Source organism: Gossypium hirsutum, chromosome D07, assembly GCF_007990345.1.
Source record: "Gossypium hirsutum isolate 1008001.06 chromosome D07, Gossypium_hirsutum_v2.1, whole genome shotgun sequence".
NCBI classification, from domain to species: Eukaryota; Viridiplantae; Streptophyta; class Magnoliopsida; order Malvales; family Malvaceae; genus Gossypium; species Gossypium hirsutum.
In genome coordinates this window covers 56,029,504-56,054,322 of record NC_053443.1, presented here as the reverse complement: position 1 = coordinate 56,054,322, position 24,819 = coordinate 56,029,504, and the positions used below count along the sequence as shown (strand labels likewise).

Below are 24,819 nucleotides of genomic sequence, written 5' to 3'. Positions count from 1 at the left end.
CTTTTTTGTTTCTTTTTAGTTGATCCCCATTTTCTTTCAATTGATTGATTTGCAGTATCTTGTTTTTAGCGTAGTTTACAAAAAAAAAAGCTTAATGAACATTTTGTCGTGTCCCTTGAGGTCACCTAATTCTGAGTTTGTATCTGCATCTAGTTATCCGGAGTTTATTATTTAATATGAATTTAGATTTGTTTAATTTTCGAATTTGTACTATAGTTGGCATGTTATTTAGGGTAGGATGGAATGACCTTTTTTTCCCTTTAAATTTTCAATTTTTATGATTAAAGCATAGAATGTTGGTTTCATTATTTGTTTATTATCCTAAATAAAATGTTATTTAGGTTAGGATGGAATGGCTTTAACCCTTGGACATCTCCCAACTCTTCAGAAGTTCTTGAAATTGACATATTTGCTTTTAGGGTTAATTTGGGTTTCCCTCCCCCTTTTCACTAATTAGAAACATAATAAGTGGACAAATATACCAATTGGTTATTCAGGGATTTCCTTTTATGGCGTTCCTTTTTAAGTACTAAGATTTTCAGGAGTGAGTTAATCTCTCTGTTTTACCTTTAATTTTGTGGAATGTTATGATGGCCTTGGTGAACATGGGTTGATGTTTTTGCTAAATCTCATTCTTAGTATTGACTTGTTACAGGGTGCTGACTTTGGAGGATGCATACTACGACAATCATGACCAACGTGGTCCTTCTGAGAATAACTGTTTCCGAGATACATTACAAAACTTGCACACAGGATGTTATTCACATGACCCCCTTGGTTTAGCAGTGGCAAATATGTCTTATCATGTATATTCACTAGGGGAAGGGTATGGCTCAATTCACTGATAAATATATTGTTCAGCGTTTGGTATATGTTTTTGGATGAAATTTATACGTATCTTAGATACGTCTTAAGATTTATACTGCAATAGTTTGAAAAATATGGTACCAGGATGCAATGGGTTGAAAATAGTGTGTTAAGATATGTATACATCTTAGACATTGATTTAGGATTACAATAGGCTGAAATTTAGGTAATTAGTACATTACCTTTCCTTTTTATATATAGTTTATTTTCTCTATGTTTGAGGGTAAAGTATGATAAATACATTCTGATTTTCTCTCTTTTTCTCCTTTTCTTTTCTTCCTCTCTTTTCCTCTCACGGCAGCAGCCACTCTTTTTTTGTTCTCTTTCTTTCTTGTCAAATTAACATAGGGTCTTATAACCCCTTCAATCCTATTGCATCTCTTTTTTTATTTATCCCACCTCCCTCCTTTAAGTATGTACTAATGAAACAATCTCGGTTTATGAAACTCTTGTTTTAATTTTAATTGTGATTATGATAAGAATCAAATTTCTGAATTTGAAAAGAAGCGGGTAACAAATGAGTACATGTAGCTTATGCAACAATTCCCATTAGTATTCATTGCTTGTTTTTACAGGATTGTTGGACAGATGGCAGTTTCTGGAAAGCATCAGTGGATATTTGCGGATGAGTATGTTAACAGCTCCTGCTCATCATTTGAGGTAAGGAGCTTCACCAAGCGCTGATATCAAACATACTGTTTCAGAGTTGATTTTGTTTTCAATACTCACATACTCTGTTTTCTGCCTTAATTTTGTTTTAATTTCAGTTCCGTGATGGTTGGCAAAGTCAATTTGAAGCAGGGATCAGGGTATGCATACTTTTAATCCGATCTAAAGAATAGCTAGAGTTCAATGTATTTGAGTTGTGAACTGTGATGAACTGATGATTACCATATTTCAACACATGGAAGTCAACAACTGATTTTTTTTTCTGCAACTGTCCTTTTGCCTGAAGTGTATTTCCATTCCATATATATATGGTTATGCTATTAATAGAGGTATTTCTCATTTTGCCTTGTAGACCATTGTTGTTGTTGCTGTTGTTCCACAGGGAGTTGTGCAGCTTGGCTCCTTAAATAAAGTAAGATGAGTTCCAATTATTTTGGTGCTTTCTACTTTATGAATGTTTGTCTAGGTCTTTACTTTAAGTTGATGTTTGTGCAACTTCATTTTGGGGTTTTGGGATGGATATCTTTGACCTCCTAAGATTTTTGTTTTATACAAAAACATCTTGTTTGCTTGAACTTTTTGGTAGTGTCAATGAAATAGTTGACTTCTGAAAAATTAATATTTTTGTGGCTGGCTTTGTCCATGTAATTTTGATACATTTTCTCCAGCATTTTTGTTACTGCTTGAATTCTTTTGCTTCTGAATTCTGAACTCTATATTTTTGTTTATACTGGATGAAGCACTGAAAATTATGGGTACAAAAACTCATGCCTTATTTGTAAAATGTGTTTTTAACATGATAAATAGTTACTAGAGTATGTTTTAATATGGTCATGTCCTAGAAGCCTTTTCTGGATTTGAAATTTATCATCATTGGCAAAATAGTCTGTTGCGTTTTGTTCTAGTTCTTTGAGCTCATAGTCTAGACAGCATTATAGTAAAAAAGTTTTATTTATCTAAATGGAGCAGGTAGTTGAGGATGTGAAGCTTGTGAGTCACATCAGAGATATTTTTTTTGCTCTTCAAGATTCTTCTGTAGGGCATATTGCCAACCCGATAGAATGTAGCATGAAGAGTTCAGTTTTTGAGGTATAATTCTCTTTCACCCCCATTTTGTGTATCAGCATGTCTACATGCATGCAGCCTTGCACAAAACTACATATGAATTTGCTTATGGTATTAATATTTTTGGATCTTTGTTTTGCAGCCCGAATTACATACAAAACTATTAGATTCAGAAATTATTTCTTTAGATAAAGCTGTAGACAAAGAAGGGCCAGATTTTTTGTTGCCTGAGTTTTCACATCACCAAAAATGGAGTGATAGTTCATTTGTTTTTCCACTGTCCAGTAATCCTAAGAAAGGGCTTGAGCTATCCGCAGCAGGGCGTGATGAGAGTGCTAAATTGCTGGCGCCAAGATCAAATGTTTCCAACTTGGAGCATCTAAATCAGTTGGGGAGGAATCTGATAAACAATGTGGTATGCAAAGGGGAGACTAGTGGGTGGAAAAGTGCACGAATGGGACCAGAAAATGTTTACACAAGCCATCCTGTTGTGGGTAGTACAACCTGCGGCTCAAACTTCCTTCAACCTGCAGTTAGTGATACTGTTAAGTTGGGTGGTTTGAAATCTTATCAAAATGAAGTGTTGGACATTCCTGAATCTTCAGATGTAAAATTTCTAAAGGACCTGAAGTTTGGGAATCTAAATGATTTAAGTGACTTGGACTCTATAAACACCTCCTCAAAGTTTTCTGCTGGTTATGAGCTTTACGAAGCACTTGGACCAGCTTTTCTGAGAAAGAGTATCTATACTGATTGGCAGGTAGAAAAAACAGAAGCTGGAATTGAAATGCTAGAGGGAATGAGCAGCAGCCAAGTAACTTTCGAATCTGGTTCAGAGAATCTCCTAGAAGCTGTAGTGGCAAATGTTTGCCATAGCGGCAGCGATATCAAATGTGAGAGATCATTTTGCAGATCAGCACCATCATTGGTGACTACTGTAAATACACCTGATCTTTCAAGCCAAACAAATTTTACTATTAGTTCAGCAGGCTATTCAATTAATCAGTCTTCTCTAGTGGAAAATAACACACAGCAATTCCTGAATTCGTCAAAGTTATGTGGTGCAATGTCTTCAAATGGGTTTTCTTCTGCTGGCCCTAGCAACTGCAGTGAGCAGTTAGAGAGGTCTTCAGAGCCAGCTAAGAACAATAAAAAGAGGGCTAGACCTGGTGAAAATCCCAGGCCTAGGCCAAGGGACAGACAACTCATTCAAGATCGTATTAAGGAGCTAAGGGAGCTTGTGCCAAATGGAGCAAAGGTAAATTTCTTGCTGTTCAGATGAGTCTTGGATTTTGATAATTTCCTTTTCCGTCCTTACAAATGTCAATCTGCTAAAATTTCAAGAAAAATATGCAGTGCAGTATTGATTCATTGCTGGAGCGCACAATCAAGCACATGGTCTTTCTGCAAGGCATCACAAAGCATGCTGACAAGCTCAGTAAATGTGCTGAATCAAAGGTATTGGCCCAGGAAGTTTACTGGTTAACGATCGTTTTTGATCGTAAATTAGAAACTGAGAAGATCTCAATGCTCTGTTTGAGTATTGGGGGTAATGAATTAAATGATCTCATTTGAGTTCTATTGGAATTATTTTTTTGGGGGTGGGTTTACCATTGGGCTTGTAGGCATATATTTGTCATGAAAGGGCAACATAATTACTTTACACCCGCTGAAATAAAGTATTGTCACAGATTTTTGAGCCCCTCTTACTGCAAAACTCGTTTCAAGTTGTCATAAATAATTAGATGTAGTGGAAAAACTTACCTATTGGAAGGGCCTACCATGTTTTCTTCTATCATACATCTTACTGCTGATTTTGTAGATGCATCACAAGGAAGCTGGCATGCTTGGATCATCCAATTATGAACAAGGTTCAAGCTGGGCAGTGGAAGTGGGAAGCCATCTAAAAGTTTGCTCAATAGTAGTGGAGAATATAAACAAAAATGGGCAGATGCTTGTAGAGGTATGTACAGAGTCTGTGTAGGTTCATGATATTGTTCCAGTTGACTATGTTATTTTTTCACTGGTTATAGTTATTGGTTGACTCGCTGCTTACTGTATTTTAGTTTAGGATATTTGTTCATTACTTCACCTGACTGAAAGAAAAGTAAGAAGACTTGTATAACAAAGAGGGATAATTTGAAAATGATACCAGATAGCTTTCACGCCAGTCAAAAATGAGATTTTATATCTGAATCAAGACTTCACTTGTTACTTTTTTAAATTGGTTTTAATGTTATTTTAGTTTATCCATGCAGCTGTTGTGTGAGGAATGTAGTCATTTTCTTGAGATAGCGGAAGCCATCAGGAGCTTGGGCCTGACAATTTTAAAGGGGGTTACAGAAGCACATGGTGAGAAGACTTGGATATGTTTCGTGGTTGAGGTAGGATTTACTTTCCAGGATGAGTTCTGGCATTTTATGACATATGCATCAATTTAATTGCCTGTCTATATGATCATTTGGGCATCTTAATTTCCACATTTATTAGTTTAGTATTTGCTAGCCTCAATGTCCAAGCTTTTCTTGCAAATTTATATGTTGAAAAAGTTAGATCTCCTACATGCTGGATGCTGAAGATTGATTTCAAAATTGCATGCATTCGTGGAAGGAACTTGTATAAATGAGTAGAATAGAAAATAAGGGGGCATTTTCAACATTTTGTGTTGTGTCCTTTTGCCTTTGCATTTGAGGCTGTGTGTTCCATTGGTTATGTGCCTGCCCAAAACATACTCATTGGCTGCTAATGGTACATGCCAATGACTTCTATTGATATTTATGATACTGATACATTGAATCTATTATAAGATATATCTCCCCCATGCACGTATGAACTACATTTTAAGTGCCAAAAGAGTTCAGTTCTTTAATCCTCTTTCAACTTTGTTCCCCGTTTTATAAACTAATTCCAATTATTTAAAAATTGCAGGGACAGAACAGAGTTATGCATAGAATGGATATCTTATGGTCGCTTGTGCAAATTCTGCAATCCAAGGCTACAAGCTAGCTGCAATGGCTTGTCATCTCTTGGAAGTAGTAACATTGGCTGTTAGTGTAACATATTGTGAGTGTTTTGAGATTTTAGATTGGCTTTATGGTTTTTGGACCTAGTCTTTGCCCTCCAGCCCCTAAAAGAATATCTAAATTAGGGGAAAAGAAGAGAAGGCATACTTAAGAAACATTTTCTGAAGATTATTTTTGCTTCTGTTCTTCATGGTTTGTGGAAATGCCATCTACCATTTTCTTTTCTCCTTTCCCAATTTATATTAGACATCATCAGCTATTTGCAAGTTCTGATAATGATCCAATCTCGGGTGCCTTAAGCTGGATATTTTCCAGCAGTTACTACTTTAAACTTTGGTTCTTTACTTATGAACATGTAGATTCAACATTCACCATTAATGCAGCAACTGCACATGAGAAAGAGGAAATTGGATATCATAGAGTGTTATTAGCTAAGTTAACAGACTACTTTACATACGTGCTGCTTAAAATGATGGTTAAGTAGTATAATTGCATTGTAAGTTGAAGTGAGGAAGACTTGAGTTTCCATCCAGACCTTTAGCTCTGAAATAGGCCATGTATTCAGTAACATGAGTTTCCCGATATATAGGTGGATTACTTTCTGTCAGAAGCTCTCTTATTGGTCCATATGGTTTATGTTTATTTGCCATGCTTGGATAGAAAAAACAGGCCACTGATACCCTTGGTGCTTGTCCTGCTAGCACCCTATGCTCCACACTTTTGAATTTGTCATTTGTGATGAGCTAGTAAAGGAAGAGAAAGAGAAATCTAGTTTGTCATTCTAGATTGGAGAGGAAAAAGAGCTTGCATTTACACATGCATATTTTTGCATTTATTAGGTATAAGAATAACTTTGTAGTGATAATTATAAGACTATACCTGAATGAAGTCGCCAATGTTAATCACAAAAGCGCCTGGAAGAGGAGGAACATCAATCCAGTTACTCTGATGAAGAACTTGGAGGCCTCTGTTATCGTCTTGAAGGAGAATGGTCAGGAAAGATGGGTCCGAATGCTTGGTTGCACCCAGCGTTAATTCTGGCTCAGGGCAAGCAGGATAGTAGTGGCACACAAGCGATTCGGTTTCCATGCATCCTATGCTGGCGAGGCGAGGTAGTCACTGTGAAGCTCCAAAGTCTCCGACAGAAGTTCAGACAATGTCGTTCTTAGCTCAATCACGTGTTTTATGTATTCACTTACAGCTTCCCTGAAAAAGTTTTTTTTCCAAGAATTTTCTAAGTTTGCATCTGTTATTACACGCTTGGTGGTTAAATTGCATTTGTTACAGTAGTACCTGCATATTGGAGGAAAAAGTTGGGGGTCAAGTTGGCCATCATGAAAATCAAATGCTATTGAATCCCTCCAATTTGCAGCTCCTTGGTTTACAAGGAGATCTCCATTGCAGAAATACCTAACAGGTTGCTGCTTATAATCCCTGGAGTACCATTTCATCTTCACATCCTTTGGTTGCTCATGAAATCGGCGTACGGCTTCAACCATGTTGTCCATAATGCCAACAGGAACTCCATGGTTAACCACTTGAAAGAAACCCCATGTTTCCGATGCTGCAAAGATTCCATCCAATATCTCCTTCCGTCGTTGGTCACCTTCGTAGCCTTCCAGATCTATCACCGGAACTTGGAAACAAACTTCACTACTACTGGTAGTAGAGTTTAGGAGGCTTTCACGGGGATGGATGAAGAACTTGGGAATCTTGACAGCACCAGAGTCAACAAGTCCTTTAACCCCAGCTTTAGTTTCATCAAAGTCCTTGACTTCCTTTGCTCTGTCATAACTTGAATCTTCTTCAGAAATCACCTTCAGCTCCATGTCCACAAATAGTACCTGGAAATTGGAAGAGAAATAATGTTAAGCAGAAGCGAAGAAGAGGACCAAAGATGCATAGACTGAATGAAAAAGAATGGTGTTTAAAAGGGGCACTAAGAAGTGACCCTTCATGCATACAATTACAAAGATGCTTAGTTGAATGAACAAATACCTTTGAAATTTAAACAAACTTGGCATGAGAACTGAGCCACTACTACTACTATTATAATAAAATACTGAAAGGAAAGGAGCAGTGGAAATTTATTTAATTTTCACAGTAGGCAAACCAGCGAGATATCCGCGTAAGGCATTTCCTTGAAACTCGCACAATCTTTCGTGAGCAGGGTTTAAACAAATAATAAAAATTGTGTATATGTATATCTGGCCTTTTCCCAGAATAGAAACACTTCCCCTTCACAGTTTTGGCCTCATACATATAGATTCTGCAGGAAAAAAGAAATGGCATTTTCAATCAAGACAGACATAATTGTTGGCTCTTTTCTCCTGAATGAGCATCTCACATAAAAGCATATAAATATTATAATATGAAAATGAGAAAATGGAGAATGTAATAGAGCAGGCTTTGACTTACTATTGTGAATGAGTTGAGTCCAATACCAAACGACAATTTATAGGCTACATGAATTCAACTTCTATGTGCTTGTAGGAACTGCAGATAAATATTACAATCTTTCTTGCACAAAAAAATTATAACATTATTGTTCATTGTCTTTTCTGAGGTTTCTAGCATTGAAACGATTGCTAGAAAGTGTTTTGTTGATGAGGGTATCAATACGAGAGACGATAAGGAGGAGGATGTGATGAGCTGAGGAAAGCCGGTTCACCTTAGCAGCGCGGAGAGCCGATGGTGGTGTGTAAAGGTAGGAAGGAGGCTGAGGACTATAGGTATGCTATGTATGCTTAAGGGTCAATCCCCTTTTCATTATGGTAAATGGTATATATTGTGAATGTCTCGTACTTGGAAGTGTTGACGTGTTAAACTTGCTATCATCAATAAGCTATCCCTGCGGAGTGCATAGGGGGATGTACGTGATGGCCTCATTTTGTCAATTCTTTTGAGTTGTGGTATAGAGTTGTTACATTCAAATAGGGTTTGGTGGCCCAAAGGGCATGTTCACAGTAGGAGTGTTCACACCAGAAAAGCGAGTGCCTTGAGGAACGGTGGCCTGTTCATAAAGACAGATGGATAAGATCTTTCTGAAGAGAGCGGACAATTTATTTGCAATGATGATTGAGCAGAACCCTTTTGAGAAAATTGGGAGGTTGGATGAAAGTAAACCTTCCAGGATGTTGGTCATTCGGTGACCAGTCGAACATAGAGAGTGGAGGCAGTGGCAGAGCCAGGGAGACTAGCAAGGGCCCCTAAAATGGAAAATTTTCAATTTAGGCCCCTTTATAAAATTTTAAATTAGTAATGGTAAAATTGTATTTTATCCCCTAAATGATAAAAATTTGATTTAATTCTTTAAAAATTATAAAAATATAAGCTATTAAATGGTGAAATAATATTTTTATTATCGTAAAAATATATAATTTAATTCCAACCCCTCAACAAATTTTGTTTCATTTTTGGCTTAGCCCTTAAGTAGAGGGTTGCTTATGAACACTTCTCAGATAGCTTGTTACATTGTCACATGTCCGAAGGTATTAACACATTTCATTCCATTTTCCTTTTTTAATTTATAGTTTGTAAGTTCATATATTAAATATGCTTTTATGCATATTGAAAAAAGGAACAAATAAATGGAAAGATAAAACCTACGTTAAAACACCAATAAAATGCTGGAAGAGCTATAAATTAACTGCAAGGGACACCCATCAACTAACAAATGCCCAAGTCCATAGATGTTCATTTGATCAATCCATCCTCTCAATTTCTTGTAGCTACTAGTAGATACCATCAGTATGTTCTTTTCACATGGATGTCCCTGTGAATGCTCGGCTGAAAGCTAGATTTGCTGTTCATGCAGCCGACAAAAAAGCAATCCAATAGCATTGCCGGTGAACTCTCAATTAGGTGGTGGCTAAGGGCTATTCGCTTATAAAATTCACATGAATTTGAGTCTCCGAGCTAGTACGAGTATATCTTCAAGATGATCTTTATTTGAGCAGTTCTCTTTAGGCGCAGTGTGTGCGTGAGTGGTATGTATATATCCTTATCATGTATGAGTATTAACTTTTTAATTGTATAGTACCATTAAAAAAAAAAGCATGGTCGACAATTTTGACTTCTATATCTTCATAATTACCTCTCTATTATTTTCTTTTGAGTAGTTATTGTTTTTGTCATTACTTACATGAGTTAAAACAAAATTTCACAAATAGAAATAAAATGATGTCAAATGTTCTTTTTACTTATTTACTTATTATTTTATTACACCTAAAAAATAAATAACTCGTCTTAAATTCATTTGTGAAGTTTTTTTTATTCCACCGGTGATGTATGAGATAATGGTATTTTTATTTTATCTATTCAAACATGTCTCACTTGATAAACTGAATCATCTCATAAAAGTGGCTTCCTTTGGATGATCAATTACTACAAGTCAGTTAGAATCTTAGGGTACGTATAATATTTTTTTTACACCATGTGTAACACCCCTTACCCAATACCGTTGCCGGAGTCGAGCATGAGGCGTTACTTGACTTAACTTAAAAGTTCGGGGCATAAAAATTTACTTTCAAATTTAATTTCATCATTCATAATAAAGCTGTCCACCTGTACAGTAGTCACTAAAATAATTATAATTAAAGCTACGAAACTTGAAATTTATATCCGTAAATTTTCCCTGAAACTAGACTCATATATCTATTCACCATAAATTTTTCAGAATTTTTGCTTTAGCCAATTAGTACAGTTTATTAGTTGAAGTCTCCCCTGTTTCACTAATCGACTATCCTGACCACTCATCACTAAAATTTAATTATATCTTATTAAAGGCTTCATATGGTGATTAAAATTATTTATACTGAAAATAGACTCATTAAGGAATCTATACATATAAATTATAACTCATAATTCCTTCTGTACAATTTTTAATGAATTTCTAAAGTCAGAACAGGGGACTTCAAAAACATTCTTGCCCTGTTTCACTAAAATTCAAATATCTAAAAGTATATAATTCTTTTGCTTACTCAACTTCTTTTATATGAAAGTAGACTCTTTCAGCTTTAATTTCATATCTCACTCAACTTCTAATTCTATTTCCACTATTTTTGGTGATTTTTAAAAGTTACATCAATGCTGCTGTCCAAGAACTGCTCCATTGCAATTTTTTAAAAAAATTCAATATAACCCCTTTATAATTGTCTAACCTTCCCTGCAAATTTCAAATCACAACCAATTCCAGTATTTCATCTACTTCATTTAAATACTAATTAAGTTCAACCAATCAACCATTTCAAACTAAAAACATGTATATATTTCGATATCTAACGCAACCATAACATTCAAATTTACTTTTACTTCAATACCCTATACATGCCATATAAATCTAAAAAGTTGCTTAACATAAACTACCGGAGTATATCTGGATAGTGTGATTCTTGATGTAGATCCGATCCTCCGAATGTATAAATACGTTAATCTACAAAAACAATAAACACACACATGTAAGCTTATAGAAAAGCTTAGTAAGTTCATAGGCATAAAACATAAATCTTACCAAACACTTGTACACTTATACAATTACACCATTACTAAATTTACCTGTCAACCACAATCTTTGGTGAGTTCCTTGGTATAAACTCACTACTACTTATTCTTTTACCATAATTCCTTTGGGCCCATTTGTCACTTACCATCCTTGATCAAAATTAAGGAACGGTTACGGAAAATTGAGTACTTCACTTTCACTTTGACATATGACCTCTTATCACTTGTCCTTGATCAGATAAGTGTAGCTAGGCTGCCACTTATCACTTTGCCACTTGATCAGATAAGTGTAGCTGAAGCTACCACTTATCACTTTATCACTTGATCAGATAAGTGTAGCCACTTATCACTTTGTCTCTTGATCAGATAAGTGTAACCACTTATCACTTTGTTTCTTGATCAGATAAGTGTAACCACTTATCACTTTGTTTCTTGATCAGATAAGTGTAGCCACTTATCACTTTGTTTCTTGATCAGATAAGTGTAGCCACTTATCACTTTGTTTCTTGATCAGAAGTACTCAAATCCGGTGTTCCACTTAATTTGATCATTTATTCGATTTTCACATTTTTATTTTATTCTCATTTCAACAATAAATACATTTCATCATACATTGTATAATTCATGAAATTAACATTTAATCATTAAATTTCAGCCATATGAACTTACCTGGATCGATTTGCAGAATTTGTAAAAGTTCAGGGACTAATCGGCTACTTTTTCTTTTCCTCGACTTGTTTCGGGTTCTCGATCTAAAATGAAAATTTATTCATTCATCAGCATTTAATTCAATTCTAATTCATTTCACAATTTATGCCTTTTAATTTTCGAAATTACACTTTTACCCCAAACTTTACAATTTTTACAATTTGATCCCTACTCAATTAACCCCTCAATTGATCTAATTTTTCTCAATTAACACCTTTCCAACTATTTTAGACTACTACATAGCCTTTCATACTCAAAACCGCAACACCAAACCTTAATTCCCAACTTTTTCACAATTAGGTCCCTAAAATCAATTTCTATCAAAATTACTTAATAAAATCATCATATAACAAAATTAAAGCTTCAATTCCATGTTTATTCATCATAAAAATCCAACACTCATCAATGGTAACTTTCAAAATCAGCCATGGAATCAAAAACTAATGAAATAATTAGTTGGACCTAATTGTAAAAGTATCAAAATCACAAAAATTAGAAGAAATAATCAAGAATTAAACTTACGTGATTCAAAAATATGAAAAACCAGCTTATTCCAGACCTCCTATGGCGTTTTTGCTGATAAATTGTGAAGAGATCTCTAGATTTTTCACTTTTGTCTTTGTTTTAAATGTTTAATTTGTTAAGTTTCCAATTTTGCCCCTGTTTCGCCTTACATTCTGCTGATTTTTTTTTTACCCAACCGTCCAGCCCATATAATTTGGGCCTAATTGCCTTTTAAATCCCTCCACTTTAGTCACTTAAGCTATTTAATCACAATTTAACAAATTTTACACTATTCCCAATTTAGTCCTTTTTAGTTAATTAACTATCCAAACGTTAAAATTTTCTAACGAAACTTTAATACCAACTCAATGACACTCTATAAATATTTATAAAAATATTTATGGCTCGGTTGAAAATCTTCGAGGTCTCGATACCTCGTTTTTTTATTTTAATTATTTTAATATTTATTCCTAGTACACTATTCACTATTTCAAAAATTTTCCTAACTTCACATTTAACTTATACTTACTAAATTTATAATATTTTCTACTCGTTTGTCAGATTTAGTGATCTCGAATCACCATTCCGACACCACTAAAAATTCAGGCTATTACAACTCTCCCCCCTTTTAGGAAATTTCGTCCCCGAAATTTCGTACCTGGAAATAAATTCGGATACTGAAATTTCATCAATTTTTCCATTTCCCAGGTTGCCTCCTCAGATCCATGTCGATTCCATAGCACCTTAACTAGTGGTACACGTTTATTCCTCAACTCTTTAACCTCCAGAGCTAAAATTTTCACCGGTTCCTCTGAATAAGTCATGTCAGGTTGGAGCTCTATTTTCGTATGAGGAATTACATGTGATGGATCTGATCTGTACCGTCTCAACATAGACACATGAAACACATTGTGAATATTTTCAAGTTCCGGGGGCAAAGCCAATCTATAAGCTACCGGACCGATTCTTTCAATGATTTCATACGGCCCGATAAATCGTGGGCTGAGTTTTCCCTTTTTGCCGAACCGCAAAACTTTCTTCCACGGTGACACTTTCAAAAATACACGATCACCCACACTAAACTCTATATCCCTTCTCTTCAAATCTGCATATGATTTTTGCCGATCGGAGGCAGCTTTTAAACAATCTCGAATAATACGAACTTTTTCTTCAGTTTCCCGAATCAAGTCCACTCCCACCAGTTTCGATTCACTTAATTCAGACCAATATAATGGAGTTCTACACTTTCTTCCATACAGAGCTTCAAACGGTGCCATTTTAATACTAGTTTGATAACTATTATTATAAGCAAATTCGGCTAAAGGTAAATACCTTTCCCAGCTGCCGCCGAACTCAAGTATACAACACCTTAACATATCTTCTAAAATCTGAATCACTCGCTCTGACTGCCCATCTGTCTGGGGATGAAAAGCTGTGCTGAAATTTAATTTGGTGCCCAGAGCCTCCTGTAATTTACTCCAAAATCTCGAGGTAAATCTCGGATCTCGATCCGAAATAATAGATATTGGTACCCCATGTAACCTCACTATCTCAGACACATATAACTCCGCTAACTTTTCAAGCTGATAATCTGCTCTGACTGGAATAAAATGTGCCGACTTAGTTAACCGATCAACAATCACCCATATCGAATCTTTCTTCTTCGGAGTTACTGGTAATCCAGATACAAAATCCATCGTGACATGTTCCCATTTCCACTCTGGAATCATAATGGGCTGTAACAACCCTGTCGGTACTTGATGCTCAGCTTTCACCTGTTGACAAATCAAACATCTTGCTACATATTCACAGATTTCTCGTTTCATTCCAGGCCACCAATACATTTTCTTCAAATCACAATACATTTTTGTACTCCCCGGGTGAATAGAACACATACTACTGTGAGCCTCTGATAAAATATCATTTTTCAAGTCTAAATTATTTGGAACACATATTCTATTACGATAATATAACATACCATTTTCATCAATGGAGTATTCTGAGCTTAACTCATTTTGAACCATCTGTCGTTTTAGCATCAATTTTGGGTCTTCATCTTGTAATTCCCGAATCCGTTGAAAGAACACAGGTTTAGCTTTTAATTCCGCTAGTACAGAACCATCCTCATTAATAGATAAATGAGCACTCAATGCCCGTAATGCAAATAATGATGATTTCCGACTAAGTGCATCTGCTACGACATTTGCTTTCCCTGGGTGATAGTCAATAACAAGATCATAATCTTTCAGCAACTCTAACCATCGTCTCTGTCTCAAATTTAACTCTTTCTGAGTCATTAAATACTTCAAGCTTTTATGATCAGTATACACATAACATTTCTCACCATATAAGTAGTGTCTCCATATCTTCAAAGCAAACACGATCGCTGCCAATTCCAAATCATGTGTAGGATAATTCTTCTCGTGCGGTTTCAGTTGTCGGGAAGCATATGCCACCACTTTTCCTGACTGCATAAGTACACAACCCAAACCACTCAGAGACGCATCACTATATACTACAAACGGTACGCCCGATTCTGGTTGAGTCAACACTGGAGCCTCTGTCAACATCTTTTTCAACTGATCGAAACTCTGCTGACATTCGTCTGACCATATAAATTCAACATTCTTTTGTAGTAATCGAGTCAACGGTAAGGTAATCATTGAGAAATCTTTGACAAATCGGCGATAATAACCTGCCAATCCTAGAAAGCTCCGTACTTCAGTAACATTCTTTGGAACTTTCCAATTTACCACTGCCGCTATCTTACTTGGATCCACTCTTATTCCATCAGCTGATACAATATGACCCAAAAACGCAACTTCCTGAAGCCAAAATTCACATTTGCTGAATTTCGCATATAACTGTTTCTCTCGCAAAGTCTGTAATACAATCCTTAGATGTTGTGCATGTTCGGACTCTGTCTTTGAATAAATCAATATATCGTCAATGAACACAACCACAAATCTATCCAAATATGACTGAAAAATTCTATTCATCAAATCCATAAAAGCAGCAGGAGCATTGGTTAAACCAAATGGCATCACCAAAAATTCATAATGACCATATCGAGTTCGGAAGGCAGTTTTTGGCACATCACACTCTTTAACTTTCAACTGATAATACCCAGATCGAAGGTCTATCTTGGAAAATACTGCAGCACCTTTCAACTGATCAAACAGATCATCAATACGAGGCAAAGGATATTTATTCTTTACCGTTACCTTATTCAACTGCCTGTAATCTATACACAGTCTTAAAGAACCGTCCTTCTTTTTCACAAACAAGACAGGTGCTCCCCAAGGCGACATACTCGGTCTAATGAACCCTTTATCTAATAACTCCTGCAACTGCGCCTTCAACTCTTTTAACTCAGCTGGAGCCATTCTGTACAGTGTCACTGAGATAGGAGTTGTTCCGGGGATCACATCAATTACAAATTCAACTTCTCTATCAGGTGGTAGACCGGGTAACTCTTCAGGGAACACATCAGGAAATTCATTCACCACTGGCACTTGTTCGAGCTTTAAATCAGAACCCCGAGTATCAAGGATATAGGCCAAGAATGCTTCATTGCCTTTGCGTAATAATCTCTGAGCAGAGAGAGCTGAAATAATTCTGACTGTATCGCCCATGTTTTCTGACCCAACTGAGATTACATCTCCTGTTTGACATTTCAAACTGATTTGCTTATCACGACAATTCACCACCGCATCATGTCTCATTAACCAGTCCATCCCCAGAATAATGTCAAATTCCCGAAAGGGTAACAACATCAAATCAGCGGGGAATTCATAGCCTTTCACTTTCAGTGGACAATTACGACATATCAAATTAACCATCACACTATGACCTAATGGATTTGTAACTTGTATATCAAATTCAGTGGACTCAACAAATAAATTCTTTTCAGATGCTAACATAGTGCAAATATATGAATGAGTAGATCCAGGGTCTATCAATGCATAAACAATAACATCATAAAGATAGAAAGTACCAGCAATTACATCAGGAGCCGTAGCTTCTTCCCTTGCTCGAATGGCGTAGGTACGTGCTGGTGCTCTATTCTCTGATCGACCAACTGATTCCCTCGTACCCGAACGGGTAGTCCCTGTAGCACTGCTCTGGCCCGAACGTCTACTTCTTTGAGGAATGGTTCTCTGTATCTCTTTCTGTTCCACTTCATCTTTTTGCAGCCGAGGACAATCTCGAATAAGATGATCAGTAGCCCCACATTTATAACAAGCCCCCATCTTAGTCCTGCATTCTCCGAAATGATATCTTCCACAATATTGACACTTAGGTCGTGAAGCATTCTGAACACTGCTCACACTTGCTACAGGTCTATCGAATACCCTGAAATCAGATTGTCTTGGTCTATCTCTGCCCGATCTCCCCGACACTGATGTAGTTCGATTAATTTCTTCTCTAGATTTCTTCACTGGAAAATCTGAAAATGACTTAGAAGCACCTCTTTTGAATGGCTCTTTACTTTTTCGATCCCGCTGCATTTTTCTGTTGTATACTTCTTCAAGCTTTTGAGCACGGTCTGACAGAACAACGAACTCTCGTATTTCATTACCCCCAATCATCATTCTAATTTCATCATTTAACCCTTCTTCAAACCGGATACACATTTCTTCTTCAGTAGGTACAATGTCTCGGGCATATTTGCTGAGGTAGACAAATTCTCTTTCATATTCAACTACTGATTTATTTCCCTGTCATAGGTCGAGGAATTCCCTTTTCTTTTTATCCAAATACCGTCTGCCCACATATTTCTTCTTAAATTCATTTTGGAAAAATTCCCAAGAAATTTTCTCTGCCGGAACCACAGCCTCGATCGTCTCCCACCAACTATAAGCTTCTTCTTTCAACAGAGACACAGCACATCTCAAATAGTCATCTGGTGAGCAAGCCATTTCTTTAAAAATTCTTATCAAACTCTGTAACCAATATTCAGCTTTGACGGGATCATCATCAGTCCTTCCCCGAAATTCTTCGGCTCCAAGTTTTCTAAGCCTTTCCAATGGAGAACGCTTACTAGATTCAGTCGTTGTAGAAGGTGGAGGAGCAACCGGGGGTACCATCGATGGAGCAGTAGGGGAGGAGGTGGTTCAGCCTGATTTCTTTCTTGCCTCATTTCAGTATACCACTGATTCATAATCCCATAAATCATATTCTTTAATTCATGCTCTCGCATTTGGGAAATCGGAACATCACTGCTTGCTCTTTGTTCAGAATTCTGTGCTCTACTGTTAACTTCTTCTTGATCAGTACGTTCAGGTATATTTGACATCTTTATAATCGGAGAGTATCTATAAAAATAACAAAGATTAGATCGGATCATACACATCACACTATCACAGATTTATATGGCATGTATTTCTAAACACTTTACACTTCACACATATTCCGAGGACCGGCTAAACCAGGCTCTGATACCAATAAAATGTAACACCCCTTACACAATACCGTTGCCGGAGTCGAGCATGAGGCGTTACTTGACTTAACTTAAAAGTTCGGGGCATAAAAATTTACTTTCAAATTTAATTTCATCATTCATAATAAAGCTGTCCACCTGTACAGTAGTCACTAAAATAATTATAATTAAAGCTAAGAAACTCGAAATTTATATCCGTAAATTTTCCCTGAAACTAGACTCATATATCTATTCACCATAAATTTTTCAGAATTTTTGCTTTAGCCAATTAGTACAGTTTATTAGTTGAAGTCTCCCCTGTTTCACTAATCGACTATCCTGACCACTCATCACTAAAATTTAATTATATCTTATTAAAGGCTTCATATGGTGATTAAACTTATTTCTACTGAAAATAGACTCATTAAGGAATCTATACATATAAATTATAACTCATAATTCCTTCTGTACAATTTTTAATGAATTTCTAAAGTCAGAACAGGGGACTTCAAAAACATTCTTGCCCTGTTTCACTAAAATTCAAATATCTAAAAGTATATAATTCTTTTGCTTACTCAACTTCTTTTATATGAAAGTAGACTCTTTCAGCTTTAATTTCATATCTCACTCAACTTCTAATTCTATTTCCACTATTTTTTGTGATTTTTAAAAGTTACATCAATGCTGCTGTCCAAGAACTGCTCCATTGCAATTTTTTTAAAAAAATTCAATATAACCCCTTTATAATTGTCTAACCTTCCCTGCAAATTTCAAATCACAACCAATTCCAGTATTTCATCTACTTTATTTAAATACTAATTAAGTTCAACCAATCAACCATTTCAAACTAAAAACATGTATATATTTCGATATCTAACGCAACCATAACATTCAAATTTACTTTTACTTCAATACCCTATACATGCCATATAAATCTAAAAAGTTGCTTAACATAAACTACCGGAGTATATCTGGATAGTGTGATTCTTGATGTAGATCCGATCCTCCGAATGTATAAATACGTTAATCTACAAAAACAATAAACACACACATGTAAGCTTATAGAAAAGCTTAGTAAGTTCATAGGCATAAAACATAAATCTTACCAAACACTTGTACACTTATACAATTACACCATTACTAAATTTACCTGTCAACCACAATCTTTGGTGAGTTCCTTGGTATAAACTCACTACTACTTATTCTTTTACCATAATTCCTTTGGGCCCATTTGTCACTTACCATCCTTGATCAAAATTAAGGAACGGTTACGGAAAATTGAGTACTTCACTTTCACTTTGACATATGACCTCTTATCACTTGTCCTTGATCAGATAAGTGTAGCTAGGCTACCACTTATCACTTTGCCACTTGATCAGATAAGTGTAGCTGAAGCTACCACTTATCACTTTATCACTTGATCAGATAAGTGTAGCCACTTATCACTTTGTCTCTTGATCAGATAAGTGTAACCACTTATCACTTTGTTTCTTGATCAGATAAGTGTAACCACTTATCACTTTGTTTCTTGATCAGATAAGTGTAGCCACTTATCACTTTGTTTCTTGATCAGATAAGTGTAGCCACTTATCACTTTGTTTCTTGATCAGAAGTACTCAAATCCGGTGTTCCACTTAATTTGATCATTTATTCGATTTTCACATTTTTATTTTATTCTCATTTCAACAATAAATACATTTCATCATACATTGTATAATTCATGAAATTAACATTTAATCATTAAATTTCAGCCATATGAACTTACCTGGATCGATTTGCAGAATTTGTAAAAGTTCAGGGACTAATCGGCTACTTTTTCTTTTCCTCGACTTGTTTCGGGTTCTCGATCTAAAATGCAAATTTATTCATTCATCAGCATTTAATTCAATTCTAATTCATTTCACAATTTATGCCTTTTAATTTTCGAAATTACACTTTTACCCCAAACTTTACAATTTTTACAATTTGATCCCTACTCAATTAACCCCTCAATTGATCTAATTTTTCTCAATTAACACCTTTCCAACTATTTTAGACTACTACATAGCCTTTCATACTCAAAACCGCAACACCAAACCTTAATTCCCAACTTTTTCACAATTAGGTCCCTAAAATCAATTTCTATCAAAATTACTTAATAAAATCATCATATAACAAAATTAAAGCTTCAATTCCATGTTTATTCATCATAAAAATCCAACACTCATCAATGGTAACTTTCAAAATCAGCCATGGAATCAAAAACTAATGAAATAATTAGTTGGACCTAATTGTAAAAGTATCAAAATCACAAAAATTAGAAGAAATAATCAAGAATTAAACTTACGTGATTCAAAAATATGAAAAACCAGCTTATTCCAGACCTCCTATGGCGTTTTTGCTGATAAATTGTGAAGAGATCTCTAGATTTTTCACTTTTGTCTTTGTTTTAAATGTTTAATTTGTTAAGTTTCCAATTTTGCCCCTGTTTCGCCTTACATTCTGCTGATTTTTTTTTACCCAACCGTCCAGCCCATATAATTTGGGCCTAATTGCCTTTTAAATCCCTCCACTTTAGTCACTTAAGCTATTTAATCACAATTTAACAAATTTTACACTATTCCCAATTTAGTCCTTTTTAGTTAATTAACTATCCAAACGTTAAAATTTTCTAACGAAACTTTAATACCAACTCAATGACACTCTATAAATATTTATAAAAATATTTATGGCTCGGTTGAAAATCTTCGAGGTCTCGATACCTCGTTTTTTTATTTTAATTATTTTAATATTTATTCCTAGTACACTATTCACTATTTCAAAAATTTTCCTAACTTCACATTTAACTTATACTTACTAAATTTATAATATTTTCTACTCGTTTGTCAGATTTAGTGATCTCGAATCACCATTCCGACACCACTAAAAATTCAGGCTATTACACCATGTCACCACAATGCTTCTTCACATTTATAAAGATAAAAAGACCTCTTTGATCCCACCCAATTTTGGTATTAAGTAAATTGACTTCTCTTAAAAACCGAAACAATTTAGCTCCTTTCAATTTCAAAAATGAGAAGCTAAAGATAATTAACCGTGATGTTCACTTCTTTCCTTAGTTAACCCTACTTTCAATTGGTATAATAAGCCCCAATGATTACATATTTTTGTCAAGTTTGTCTTAATTTAAAACATTTAACCCTCAACATTTATATATTCTACCAATTTAATCCTGATTTTAAATTTGTTGATATCCCGTAGGGTTAAATTTGTTGAATTTTTAGAATCAAGATCAAAATGACAAAATTTTTAAACATTAAAGGTTATATTTATAAATAATTTTCTTTAATTGCTCATTTTCAAAATCAAAAAAGACTAAATTGCTCCATTTTTTAATAGGAACAAATTTGTTTAATATAAAAATTGAAAAAGTTTACCACTATATTTATTTGTTTTTACCATTTTCTCTAAAAACAAAATCCTACTAACTTTTATTATTGTATACTTTCAGGGTTCGATATCAAAGTTCACTTGTGTGATAGTGTAATGTGTATAGCGAATATGCGTTTGAACTTGTATTTAAAAAAAAAAACCCTAGTAATTAAATTACATTTTATAATTATAAGGTTAATGTTGATTAATTACAAATAGTTAATTTAACAAATAATATAAATAAATGCAAATTTTTATTTGATGTTGTTTATTTCTAATTGTTGTTTATTATATGCCATAAATATAATTTTAATTATTTGTTAACTTTATAAAAACATATAAAACAAAAGGTAAATTATATAGCTGGTCACTTAATTGTTAGGGTGCTTTCATTTTAGTCATCTAAGCGATAAATCTCAAATGGCAATTGATTGTTACAAGACACATCATGTTTACACTTTCATTTAGTCACCAAATTTTTAAGTCGCTTTCATTTTGGTTACTCAATTTTTTTTTAAATATTGATCAAGGTAAAAAGAAAAATTAAGGATTAAGATGAAAAAGTGGTAGAAATTAAAATAATTTATTTAAAAAATTGCCAAATTTTACTTATTTATCTCATTGCCAGAAGTTCTAAATTTCTTTTTTCAATATTGAAATTTTAAATTTCAAAACATCAAAATAAATTTTTTAAATTTTTTATCACTCAAAAATGTTGATTAATTTGTCATTATTAACATGATGTAATGCGCACAATCAACCGCTGTTAGAGATTTAATATTTTAATGTCTAAAATTAAAACGCCCTAAAAATTGAATAATGAAATTGTAAAGATTTTATTTAATTATAAAAAACACACCCTCAAATTAAGTGACCAGCTAAATAATTTTAGCCTAAAATAAATTAAAATTTTTCGTTTTATATACATATTTTAATATTTTAATTCAATGTCCTTAATAAAATATTTTTAGTAATTAATATTCATTTTTTTATGACAATAACTCATTCATCTCTTTGGATGGCCAGCATAGTGCCAATAACTTTTTTCTTCTTATTTTAACCCCCACCTCTTAAAGGTGCTTCACTAATTATTTTAGATTATCCAATTATTTCTCTTTTTCATAGGTCACTAATTATTAATTTTTTTAATTTAATCACCAATTATTAATTTTTTCTCCCTCCCTCAATTTACAAATAATTTCAATTTAATCCTCAAAGTTTAACTTCCCCTTCTGTCATTGCCTAAGGTATACTCATTTTTTTTATATTGATATCTAAATTTTATTGGTCTCAAATTGATACCTAAAGTATCGATTTCTTTTATTTTTGGCCCATTTTGTAAACTTTAGCAAGTGGAAGAACACCACATGACATGTTTTAACTAATGAGAATTACATTTATTTAAAAAAAAACCTTAAAATTCTGATTTGTTATTAGGTTTAACCCACTTAACCCTAGCCATTCCTCACTTTGAGTTACTACTTCTCTACCCTACATGGACTCCATTAAATGCCTAAGCCTCAAAGCTCACTCAAATTTTAGAAGAATTTGAGTAAAAATATTTGGATAATGTAATAATAAAAATTCATTTTCGAAATTATTTACAAAAATAAGTTGTTTCTAAAAATAATTATGGGCATAGACCAAAAACTTAAAAATACGCTGACATGGACGCGTTTTCAAGAGATAACCTAAAAAAACGCTTTCACGTCAGCACTTTTTTCCTTGACTTGGACTCGCTTTTGCCCGTGCTCGAATTAAATTTAAAAAATAAACTCATTTTTTTAAAATATTACAAAAATAGACCAATTTTTTAAAAACTTACGAGAATAAGCCTTTATAAAGACCAAGTGTGGCAGCACCAATTTTTTGTGTGCCACCAATTAATGTGAAAATAAAACTTACAAAACAGATCTTTATATAAATCTAAAATCTCATTTCTCCTATTTCCTTAAGCAATATGGAATATAAGATATGTGTACATATAGACTCATGAATAGATGGAATTCTTTCATTTTTTAACAATAATATCAAATTAAATACTACACTATATCTTATATTTTTTTTACAAAACAATTTTTATTTTTATACAAAAATTATTTTGTAAAAAAATATGAAATATAGTGTACCCTTTAATATTATATTATTAATTAAAAGAAAAAAGAATCTCACATCATATAAAAACAAGCTACAAACCTATTTATGAGTCTATATATATATATATATATATAGATCTCATCCTACATTGCTTAAAAATATAAGGAAAGTGAAACTTTAAGTCAATTTAAAAATATTGCTACTTTGGGTCGTAAGACTTATTCTCATAAAAATTTAAAAAATTAATTTATTTTTATAATATTTTAAAAAAACAATTTTTTTTAAAATTTAGTCTAAACATGAGCAAAAATACAACGACATCAACACACTTTTACCAGACAAAAAAAAAGAGCATTAACATAAAAACATATTTTTAAATTCTCAGTTCATATTTATAATTATTTTTAAAAATATCTCATTTTCGTAAATAATTTATTAATACATTATCCAAAAATATTAAACTTGAAAGACTTAAAAACAACCGTGACTCCAGCCCAACCCAACTCAAAATTGAGTCAACCAAAACCCACGAGCTAATTAATTGATACACATGGAGGAATCCTTACATGCTGTGTTTCATCCCCAATTTCACTTCAGAGGATAAACATGGATATCCTTTACCAATTTCCTTCATGTTCATCACATTAGGAAAACATAAAAAATGAAAGTGAATGATCAGATAGAGCTAATACTGAAGATGCCATCATCACGGCAATCAAACCAATAGGGAAACAATATCACATTCATCATTTCATTCACCCACAACACCACCAACAACAAAATGTTAAATCAATCAAGTGAGCAATGTTCAAAGGTCCATTTTTAGATCCAATACCGAAATTAACAATCTTGAAACAGGGACTATAATAACAAAGTCTAAAACTTTGGCAAAAAACCATATCAAAAACCACCGACTTTTTTTTTACAAGGTAAAGAGAATGATCAGATAGAGCTAATACGTTAAGGTTGCCATCATCACGGCTATCAAACCAATAGGGAAAATTCTGTTCATCATTTCATTCTCCAACACCCTTGTTTTTGGAAGAAAAAAAAAACCAAACACTTGACAATTTTGAACCAGAAAAACAAGCATCAAAACTAGAAATAAATATAATCTGAAACAAACAGGGCAACCAAAGTAGAAGAAAGAAATACCATGTCGAAACGGCTTGTCTCTGCAGGTGCTTTTGGTGGCTAAACCCTAAGAACAAAAGAGTAATTTATAGGAAGAACTGACTAATGAGTTTGAAACTTCAAAAACCCTAGCTAGCACTAACTATTCAGACAAGTTTGTTGGACTTGGACTTATTCTTAGGCCCAAAAGCTACACCCATGGTGGGCGGTGGCCGAAAGCCTGCTGTCTTTGCATGAATCTTTATTCTTTCAATCCGTCTCTGTAGATTATTAATAACTTGGAATTTTCTCCCTATGTCGTTTGTTTTCTATTGAAGACTAAACTATTAGTAAAAATCTCAACTTTACCAACTCATGATGGTGAAAGAAGGAGCATCAAAGCTAGGACAGGAAAGAAAACAAGTGAGCTGGAATTGG

At 34.0% G+C, this 24,819-nt stretch overlaps 1 protein-coding gene, 2 non-coding genes and 1 pseudogene across 4 annotated transcripts in view; 1 reads left to right on the top strand and 3 right to left on the bottom strand.

Annotated features, from left to right (window-relative positions):
• The window catches only part of LOC107936743 (transcription factor EMB1444), a 6,701-nt gene extending 854 nt beyond the window's left edge, over window positions 1-5,847 (top strand). For both annotated transcript variants that reach the window (XM_016869505.2, XM_041097971.1), the window contains 10 exons: window positions 656-826; window positions 1,443-1,527; window positions 1,635-1,676; window positions 1,889-1,948; window positions 2,506-2,625; window positions 2,744-3,859; window positions 3,958-4,059; window positions 4,424-4,564; window positions 4,860-4,985; window positions 5,530-5,847. In XM_016869505.2, the coding sequence (XP_016724994.2) occupies window positions 656-826; window positions 1,443-1,527; window positions 1,635-1,676; window positions 1,889-1,948; window positions 2,506-2,625; window positions 2,744-3,859; window positions 3,958-4,059; window positions 4,424-4,564; window positions 4,860-4,985; window positions 5,530-5,607 (2,041 nt within the window). In that variant the 3' untranslated portion in view covers window positions 5,608-5,847. The remainder of the gene's footprint in view (window positions 1-655; window positions 827-1,442; window positions 1,528-1,634; window positions 1,677-1,888; window positions 1,949-2,505; window positions 2,626-2,743; window positions 3,860-3,957; window positions 4,060-4,423; window positions 4,565-4,859; window positions 4,986-5,529) is intronic.
• Window positions 5,848-5,964: 117 nt separating this feature from the next.
• LOC107912797 (1-aminocyclopropane-1-carboxylate oxidase homolog 12-like) lies at window positions 5,965-7,614 on the bottom strand (annotated as a pseudogene).
• A 16,323-nt stretch (window positions 7,615-23,937) lies between these two features.
• Window positions 23,938-24,025, bottom strand: LOC121219730 (small nucleolar RNA Z102/R77). The gene has a single exon (XR_005916621.1). It is a non-coding gene; the product is annotated as a small nucleolar RNA Z102/R77 (small nucleolar RNA).
• A 179-nt stretch (window positions 24,026-24,204) lies between these two features.
• On the bottom strand, window positions 24,205-24,290 carry LOC121219731 (small nucleolar RNA Z102/R77). The gene has a single exon (XR_005916622.1). It is a non-coding gene; the product is annotated as a small nucleolar RNA Z102/R77 (small nucleolar RNA).
• Between the last annotated feature and the right edge of the window lie 529 nt (window positions 24,291-24,819).